The 10,581-nt window shown below is 40.3% G+C and overlaps 1 protein-coding gene across 7 annotated transcripts in view; it reads left to right on the top strand.

Annotated features, from left to right (window-relative positions):
- LOC139759088 (uncharacterized) overlaps positions 1–4,359 on the top strand; it is a 138,397-nt gene extending 134,038 nt beyond the window's left edge. For 3 of the 7 annotated variants that reach the window (XM_071681037.1, XM_071681040.1, XM_071681036.1), the window contains 3 exons: positions 840–1,067; positions 2,058–2,256; positions 2,557–4,359. In XM_071681037.1, coding sequence (XP_071537138.1) covers positions 840–1,067; positions 2,058–2,256; positions 2,557–2,731 — 602 coding nt within the window. In that variant the 3' untranslated portion in view covers positions 2,732–4,359. The remainder of the gene's footprint in view (positions 1–839; positions 1,068–2,057; positions 2,257–2,556) is intronic. The other 4 variants (XM_071681042.1, XM_071681039.1, XM_071681041.1 and 1 more) reach the window with 2 other exon arrangements.
- Positions 4,360–10,581: the final 6,222 nt, after the last annotated feature.

Below are 10,581 nucleotides of genomic sequence, written 5' to 3'. Positions count from 1 at the left end.
TCTCTCTCTCTCTCTCTCTCTCTCTCTCTCTCTCTCTCTCTCTCTCTCTCTCTCTCTCTCTCTCTCTCTCTCTCCTCACCATCCTCTTGTCTTTAGGCAAGGCGTAGTTTACAATGAAAAGCAAAGAAACTGCCCAAGTCATATATGGTAATATCAGAGTATTTGATAATCATATCAAGTTGAAAATATCAGTAAATTGTCATAGTAGGTTCGTGGTATCATGAGATATTTTTGCAGAGGCATTCATGACACAAATAATACATCATTCATTTGTACTGAGTAATCAGGGTATCAGCAGTGAATTAGTGACTGTTTATAATTATTTACTTACATCGTGTATAAAAGGGTCTTCTCTGATGTGAGGACAGTAAGTCGTAGCTCTGTAAACTCACGCTGAAGGTCTTCTCTTCCTTAAGTAAAGTTGGTCTTCATGTGACCCATGCAAGAGGAGGAACTTCTTGGTGGCCTCAGTAAGTCTTTTTCCCGGTGATGCCAGAGTCTCTTTGCAACTGAAAGAAAGTCTTATATTTTCTCTTATGTTGAAGGCTATCCAATCACTGGCAAAAGTCCACATCAAGGCCGGGCCTTGATTGAAATTTTCAGAGAATAATGAAACGGGAAGAGAATAGACAAGGGAAAGTATTTACGAGTTTTTGAGGACGTGAGAGACCTTTGTTTTGCAATGTGCTAGATCATAGTTATTAGGGAAGACATAAGAAGGTACAGAGTTCCAAAGCTTCGACGTGTAGAGGAAGAAGCCGTTGTCAAAAACGGCCTGTTTTGGCTAGAACTGCAGGTTTTCCCGCGTCGTTCGTGATGTCTGGAATCTTCCTTTCCAGTCGGGGACACAAGCGCTTGGTCCCGGGCGGCGCTCATGAACCAGCAGGTGTCAGGCGGCCAAGGGCCACCAGGCCCCGGCGGCGGGATGGCCGACGGCAGCCTCCAGACCAACCTGCAGGCCAACGCCCAGACCAACCTGCAGACCCAGATGATGTCCATGCTCTCCTCCAACAACAACGCCTCCTCCATATTCACCTCCGGGACCCATGGTTCCCTCCTCCAGACAGGTGCGTCCCCTTCCTCCCGCCTCCTGACTTCACCTTGCACCATTCTAACGTAGATCCTGACATCACATGAACCAGTCTGTGCTTATAGCTTGAGACATCACTTGCTCTGTTCATGACTTTGAGAAGTGACATCACCTGTGGTAGTACTCCACACGTCAGACATCACGTGTTCCACTCTTCACACACGGAGCCTAACATCACGTGTTCCACTCATCACACACGGAGCCTAACATCACGTGTTCCACTCATCACACACGGAGCCTGACATCACATATGCCACTTCACCAAGACCTAGACATGACATCTTTCAAGTACATCCTGTTCGCTTTAAGCCTGACTTCACCAGTACCATACTTCACTCGGAGCTTGGGACATCACCTTTGTATCTTACACCCACGTAACCAGATCTTCCAGATTTTCTTTATTTCTTTTGTGTGAGACAAGAATATCTGAGTTTATGTTATTACTTGAGTCTGACGTTCGTTCGATGAACAGAACACCAGACTTGACCATAATTTGAGCATCTGTAACCCTTGAAGTAGGAGGTCAATTTCTTTAAGCATCTTGCTGAAATTTGAAACAAGATTTGATGCTTCTTTTTTTTTCTTCGTGTGTGACCTGCCTTGGTGTGAAATGTAACTTATGAGTGTTGGTGTGAAATGTGATTAACTTGTTAGTATTGCTGTGAAATGTGAGTAACATGTGAGTACTGGTGTGAGATGTGAGTAACATGTGAGTATTGCTGTAACATGTGAGTATTGCTGTGAAATGTGAGTAACATGTGAGTATTGCTGTGAAATGTGAGTTGTGAGTATTGGTGTGAAATGTGAGTATTGGTGAGAGATGTGAGTAACATGTGATTATTGATGTGAGTAACATGTGATTATTGATGTGAGTAACATGTGAGTATTGGTGTGAGATGAGTAACTTGTGAGTATTGATGTGAGATGTGAGTAACCTGTGAGTAACGCTTGTGTTCCGCGCCAGCAGGAGGCTCAGGGTCCGGGGCTGCTGGTCTGCTGAGTGGCCACGGAGCCTCCGCCTCAGACTACTCCGTCTCCAACGGCCTCACGTCCTCCGCAGGCCACCACGGAGAGGCCTCCTGGACACCCGCACTCCACGCCAAGACCGGAGACGCCTGGGGCGCCCACCACCACCACGGACACCACATTCCCTATGACAACTACAGGTCGGACTGAGTTTGTTCTCCACCGTTGTTAGTTACAACAATAACGAAATATAATCCACGTCTAGTTATTACATTTACAGGTCGTACGCTCGACGGTAAACGAATTATATTTAAAGAATACTTCCATTCTAACTGGATTAGTTATAGGATTTCTATTTGTTACGATACGTTTCTCTTTTGTTTTTGCAACGTTACTCTTTCTTTTGTTTTCCATTGCTCCGGGCGGAGCTAAGCCAGCCCCTTCCGCTCCCCGCGCGACATTCCAATGTTTCCATCATAGCATCTTTCCCTCTCCTTCAGCACAATGATGAGTGGAGGCGAGATGCTCATGGGGAGCCAGCACTTCCCCGTGGAGACCATGAAGAGCGCGGCCGCAGCCTTCCACTACCCGACCCAGTACACCGCTGCCGCCGCAGCTGCCAACTTCAACCAGCAGCTTCGGCACCACAAAGGAGCGCCACTGCCTCTCTTCTAGCCCCTTGTGCACTGAACCTTGGCCTGGAGATTGACATGCCGAGAGTTAGCTTTCCTTGAGTCGCGAAGAAGTGGACTCCTTTTCAAAACACTTGTAGAGAAGTTCGAAGAGTTGTTTCAGAGTGCGACTTGGTTCTTCATCTCTTGTACAGCTGTCCTGTGTTAGGAGAAATGGTCAGGAATGTGTATGTGTGTGTGTGTGTGTGTGTGTGTGTGTGTGTGTGTGTGTGTGGAAAGCGCGCCTGTCTGTAGTGGGAGTGGAATTAGAGAGGAAGAAGAATAAATGACCATACAATGATAAACATACGAGCCTTCCCAGATGGATTCTTATATCAGGTTTATAAACTGCTCTTCCCAGAGTCTTGTTCCGTAAACAAGTGCCTTGAATATCATTAACGTTTGACACATTCAAATATATTTTCTATTACTGCGTTATTAGCACAGGTGGGCTGTCTGCATTTCAGGTAAAATCGAAATCGTGATTTAGCTTATTAGACGAAAGTGCCTCATCATTTATATAATAATTCATGCAGTCTTTTAACTTGTGATCCAGTAGATATATTGCTTGTTTCACATTCGTCCGAACCCAGAAGATATCAGTTGGTCTGGTATTTGTGCACGTATGTGGAGATGGGCAAAATGTTTCATCTCATTTGATTCTTGTTTTCATATTAGGAGACCACACGAAGCCCTAGATCAGATAAACACTTGTGTGGGAGGACAAACTCGTGATCGCTGGCAACCATGAACGCTGGAACGTCGCACATATATATCATGGATGTCAGCCGATGTAGCTATCCCTCAGTGCAAGCAAAATGCCAACGAAGAATGCCCTCCTTAATCATATTCTGTTGCTCTAAATATAACAAGTACTTAATGAAGAGTCAGACTAGTGGTTTTCTGGCCAGATGTATGTACGTGTCTAAGATGAGAATATTCACTGATCACCTTCCCCCATCGCATAAGACAGGAAAACATTTTACGTTATGCGTTGGAAATTGATAAAGTTTCACATCACAAAGGTAGTCTTTCCACAGTGGCTTACTATCCTCATATTCGGTAATATTTACCAACCGTCCACTGTAGCTACATATGACATGACTGTGTTGTAACGAATCAACTGGCGACCAGCCTCTGCGTCAGGAGGATTTGATTCGTAGCTACGTGAATATTCGCTATTCGTCGTTAGCATGCGGCCGGCCGTGGATTACATGGACACATCTCTTAGGGACGTTTCACACACACACGGCAACACCCCATGGATGCTATAAGTTAAATGTAATCTATCGTTGAGCTATATTTCAGTGCGAGTTACATACGTGATATATATATATATATATATATATATATATATATATATATATATATATATATATATATATATATATATATATATATATATATATATATTCCTATGAGTCCACGGGGAAAATGAAACACGAAAAGTTCCCAAGTGCACTTTCGTGTAATAATCACATCATCAGAGGGAGACACAAGAGAGAAATATAAGTCAGTTGATATACGAGATAATTCGAGTTGGTTCAGGGTATCTTAGCTCTCCTGATGCCATATATATATATATATATATATATATATATATATATATATATATATATATATATATATATATATATATATATATATATATATATATTATATATATATATATATATATATATATATATATATATATATATATATATATATATATATATATATATATATTCTTCTCCGACATGAAGGGCTTCCATTATTGATGTAGTCATTCATTGTGATCATATGAAAGAAGACATTTTTACGTCGAGAGTATTTTTGTAACAGCGAGTCGTGTTCTGTGCATTGACAAGTATATTTACGAATAGATTTATCCCACAGAATATAAGCTTATAACCGTGCGTTGAAACGCCTTGAATATAATGTACAAAATTAGGACTTCCATGAGATGATTACTGAAAGCTGATAATCACATAACTATTTTCTTATCAAGTGCTTCGGAGTGCCTTAAAAGTAACTTGAAAAGTACATAAGAATCCATACTTCTTTTTTCTAAGCTTTCGCTAACAAGTTCAAGTGCCTTGTGACATTCAGGAAGATTTCCATTTATCTAATCCTTATTGATTGATCTTCGCAAGACACACTGATGAGAGAGAGAGAGAAAAAAAATGAAACGAATTTTTGGAAGAATGACGAACCGCTGGCAGCCCCTTACCCGCCACCGATACACATATGCTTGTTGTCGCTGCAATTTTCATATTTCAGTATGATATCGTATTCCTACGGAGGGGAAAAAAAAATATTAAAGAATACTTGATCATTCCTAATGTGCTGAACGTATCGTTAGAATATATAAATCATCAGTGTAGGTTAACCTAGTCGATTGTGTACTGACGATGTGGTAAGTAGAAGATCATATGATTTCATAAAATGGCTGGCGCTAGTTGTGCCTAACAGTCTGTCAGTCTGTCTCTGGCTTCTGTAAGAGGCTTAATCTCTCTCTCAGTCTCTCTTTTTAGCAACAGTCTTAACTTGCTAACTTACCCGTGAGGTCAGGCCTAATTTTAAGACAACCAGATGATGCCTTGTACTTACTGTCCAGTATATCTAATTTAGGTGGATGTTCTGTAGTCTAGTTGGATCAGGTCTCTCCTGTATACAGTACTAAGTTACATAGTATAAGTTGCGTAACACATTTTATAGACAGTCTTTCTTAAACTAGACGTCATACGATGCCATACTTGTCTAATTTGGGGAGGAATTTATTTTTTGTCCCTTCTAAAGCAAAAATTTAGTATTTTTGGATTGGGGATTTATTTTTGGTCCCTACTAAAGCAAAATTTTACATCCTGAGTTTTTTTATTTGCTAAAACAAAACACTCAGAGCAGCTTTGTTTTTACAGGATCATTATAGCAATCACAGATAAGTTTGGCAGAAACCGTCTTTTCGTAATTTTAAATCTGTACATAGGACTTTTGTGTGAAGTATGCTTATTATATATTTGTAAATTTATGATAATATTTATATTGTTTAGTATAATGTTCGAATTATCATCAGCCATAGATAAAGCTCCTCTTCTTGTGTTCTAATCGTGTGAGGGATTCGAACATGAAGCAAAATAACAGAATCTCTCTTCATTTTGTATCAAGAATGTCTCGCATATCGAAGAAGGTGCCTTAAACATTTTTTATCCCTAGGATTTTTTTTTTCTTATATAAACATCGCAGACTTTTGTATCGTAGTGTTAAGGTACATTGTATAAAAAAAAATTCATTAGTATTAAGTGACAAGCCATAGTAGTGTTCTTTGACACTCATCCACAACACTGACGCCTCGTAGTTTGTATCATTTCAAAATGCCCAATGGATCGATGCGTTCGTCCGCTGGCCACATGTACATATATATACAGTTTAGTCTACAGATTCTTCATGCCAACTTATTCCACTTTACTCATGCTGTAGTACTGTTATCTCATAATAAAAATACTATTTTCATTGTGCAGTTGAATTTAATGTCCTTAAATACATATATCTTTGTTTTCAATTTCTTTTTGATACTTGTTTGCTGTATCTCGCGTTAGCAAGGTAGCGCCATGAGCTTGGGACGAAAAGGCCTCATTCGCTCACATCATGTAATGCACAATGAAACCACAGCTATAAAGGTGTTATCTGCCTCCCTCTACATGAGGTTATGATGAACTGAACTAAGGTATAGCTATAATGCAGCCGGGGGAATCCACGGATAGGTCTGGGGGCCCGGTTGGGGATAAGGAGGATTGTGGTTTCGATGCATTTCAAGTGACAGCTAGAGAGAAAATGGATACGAGAGAGGCCTCTTCTTCGTCTGTTCCCACCGCCACTTCACTAACGAAGACTATATATATATATATATATATATATATATATATATATATATATATATATATATTTTTTTTTTTTTTTTTTTTTTTTTTTTTTTATACTTTGTCGCTGTCTCCCGCGTTTGCGAGGTAGCGCGAGGAAACAGACGAAAGAAATGGCCCAACCCCCATACACACGTACATACACACGTCCACACACGCAAATATACATACCTACACAGCTTTCCATGGTTTACCCCAGACGCTTCACATGCCTTGATTCAATCCACTGACAGCACGTCAACCCCTGTATACCACATCGCTCCAATTCACTCTATTCCTTGCCCTCCTTTCACCCTCCTGCATGTTCAGGCCCCGATCACACAAAATCTTTTTCACTCCATCTTTCCACCTCCAATTTGGTCTCCCTCTTCTCCTCGTTCCCTCCACCTCCGACACATATATCCTCTTGGTCAATCTTTCCTCACTCATTCTCTCCATGTGCCCAAACCATTTCAAAACACCCTCTTCTGCTCTCTCAACCACGCTCTTTTTATTTCCACACATCTCTCTTACCCTTACGTTACTTACTCGATCAAACCACCTCACACCACACATTGTCCTCAAACATCTCATTTCCAGCACATCCATCCTCCTGCGCACAACATATATATATATATGGGTGTGTGTGTTACCGGACTCCACCTGGATGAAGTTACAATGGGATTAAAACGTCATCTTTGGCAAGGCTTTATCTTTGATGGTACAATCTCAACAAAGGACCTACTCACTCCAGAGAAGAGCTACCTGAAGTAGCACAGCCTTGGGATTTAGGGGCTTCTGGATAAGAGGTCTTGAGTCACACTAGGAATCCTTCCAATTAAGAGGTCTTGGGGTAATTGTAAATGAATACACGTCAATAAATGCTTTATATGTCCAAGTACATGAATAAACATACACCTTATCATTTGATAAAGGATATCATAACTTCTTTTATCACCTGAAAGATGTTTACAAACCTCATTCACCTTCCTTCTTTGTGCTGGCTGACCCGCTGCAACTTACCTCTCCCTCCCTCACACCAACCTCCCTTTTACCCACGCCACTTTCCTTTCTTCTCGTGCGTCCCTCCCGCTCTCCCGCGCCCCCACCTTTCTACTCCCGCAATCACTGTACAAACAAACCCAGAATGGCGAGTAATGTTCATTCGTCTGGAAAAAAAAAAAAATTTAAAGGATCACCATCCTGTGTTGTGACTGGGACTTGATATGGATCTGGGGGAACTGGGCAGAACTTGTGGAAATATGACAATTTATTGGAACCTCTGAAACCCAGTTGAATCTCCAGATTAATGTCTATTACCGACTGGGATACTGTGAAATCCTAAGGAACCTGGTAGGACGAGTGAAAAATTGGGATAATGTAAAATCCATTGTTTGTAGGAAAGTTCCATAGACACTGGGAACCTAACAGGTCCTGTGGGAACCTACATAAACTTATGGGAATCTATATCTAAACCTATCGAAGGCCAACAAGACCTTTAAAATTTATGAAGAATTTAAAGAAGTCATGGGTGCTCAAGAGGAGCCATAGGAACCAACTTAGAGGCCTCTAGGAGTCGAGCAGACATGAGGAAGTACTGAACTTGAAGGCGCCCGCCAGAACTTGGGGAAGCATTTGAACCTGCAGGACTTGTGAGGAAGTGCTGAACTCATGGTACTGGCCCGGGAGGACCTGTAAGGAAGTACTAGGCGTGTATAGGGGAGTCTCGGCAGGACTTGTGAGAACTATTTTCTTAGCTAACCAGAACGTGTGTGGGGGAGGGAGGGGGATATTTGTATTTGTACTCGTTTGCTGGTGTCTGTCAGTGTGGGCGGATCTTTCGATATAAGCCTAACTCTGGAATCAGTTAGTATGAAAATTAGTATTGTTCTTCGTAAGCAAGCCTTAAGGGCTGTTTCCTTAATTGCAACAGATCAAGACGCCAGACGTAATTCTTATACTTCTATATAACAACCTAGCAATAACTACTGATGGCCAAACTGCTGGTTATGACTTTTTCCTACCTACCTTCCCACACCAGCCCCAGGAGACCAAGTCAACCGACAGTCCTTCACTAACCTCTCTGGCGGGAGTACGTGAGACGAACACAGTGTAGGAAAGCTGATGTGTGAGGTATTTACTTAAAATGTGAAGATATACGATCATATATATATATATATATATATATATATATATATATATATATATATATATATATATATATAGTCAAGTGAAGCAGAAGACAGTGTTGATGTGATCATAACTTCTGTTCCCGCAAGCCTAGTGCGTTCCGCAAGCCTAGTGTGTACAAATCACTGGACATTCATAATACATTATTTTTTCAATAAAAAAGAAAATGAATAATGAAACAATATAAGATATCCAGGTATATTTGAAGTGATAGAAAAAAAAATATATAAAAAAGCAGTGATTCGTTCGTAACTGTAAGCTCATATGACCGAGGCAAGAGGTTGTGATATATATACAATGAGTGTTGTACCAACATGCAGTCTTGTGAGGTGTCAGGTTGGAGTGATCTATGCCATGCAAATGGTAGATGTTCTAGCCATGAGCAATGTCACATAGCTTTACTCATGTCACTCATCTATGAGTCTGAGTAATGACTCATGCTTTTGAAATGGGGGGAAGAAATGTGTAAAGTATGAATGAACACCAAAGCCATCCGTATGAACAAATTGTTAAAGAAAAATGTGAAATTATTGTGTTGTTTTGTGTGTAGTGAAAAATATGGAGTAAATATCGTTACGTAACTGGCGTATGTGGAATATATAACCTTTGGGAATATAGCCAGTACCTGAATATGGCCTGATTATCCGGAAAATTTGTGTAAGTGGTTAATTGCCTGAAAGTCTGGTCACTCGTGACCAATGGATGTCACAGTTTTACATCCGCCGGGCGGTGGAAGATAAGTAAATATATTTACTTCTTTATCAACTCGTATATTGGTCGGATTTCATCTAGATTTAGTTTAACTAAGACGACGCGACTTCAGCGGGCGCCATTTGGTTTTAAGCTTTCCACTAGAAATAATTTCTAGAGACACATTGAGGTATTATTGCCAGGGGATGACCACCAAAATTATGTTTTTTCTTCTTAAATTCTCAGTATTTTCCACCCTGATCACAAAATGCTCTAAAAGGAAATGTAGTATCCTTGCAGACCTTCGATCTAAAAATACCTTTTAATAAAATGAATTAGTGGGGAAAGTAACGGAGCGGAATGCATCAAAATACCAACTGGATAGAGTTAATCGCTTATCCAGGAAATAGATATCAGTTATCAGCTTATGTCATAAAAATTTTTCAGTTCATCTTATTTCTTCCCCGGAACTAATTCTAGTGAACGTGATGTCTCAAACTGATAAGTTATGGACGTTTGAATAAAATCACAACTTGAGTGCCAAACCTCAGTATTTTTTGTAATAACAAATACAATTTTCAGACAGACTGATATGAAAGTCTATATTGTTTTGAAAACCATTTTTCTGGTGTTGAAGTAGATGACTTCCATTGAAAACAACGATAGATGAAAGGTTAGTCGGGTATATGGTGTGTATTCGGTCAATATCATTTATATCATAACCTGTGCAAATTACCCTGGCCTTGTATGTACGAGACATAAATCATATCTTCAATAATGAAAAAGATGTTTTGCTTTTAACTTAGGAAAATCTGATGTCTTAATACATATCCCTCCCATATGTAAGGTGCAAAAAGTTTCAACTCTGTCGTGTAGCGAGGGAGGGAGCAGGGCGTCAGGTGAGTTCCACTTCAGTGGAATATGAACGACCTTTCACACCTTGAAATGTAATACGACATCGGAATGTAGATTTCGGGAGGGATGATCTTGATACCATCCATCCCAGCTCTCTTAAAGCCAATGAAAATGGCGTTTCTCACAGAAGACGCTTGTGATTGGTTAGACTGAACTGGGTGACAGAAAACGGAGGGAGTTT

Source organism: Panulirus ornatus, chromosome 32, assembly GCF_036320965.1.
Source record: "Panulirus ornatus isolate Po-2019 chromosome 32, ASM3632096v1, whole genome shotgun sequence".
In the NCBI taxonomy this organism is placed as follows: domain Eukaryota; kingdom Metazoa; phylum Arthropoda; class Malacostraca; order Decapoda; family Palinuridae; genus Panulirus; species Panulirus ornatus.
The sequence above is the reverse complement of the archived record's forward strand: the minus strand, read 5'-3'. Positions and strand labels throughout refer to the sequence as shown.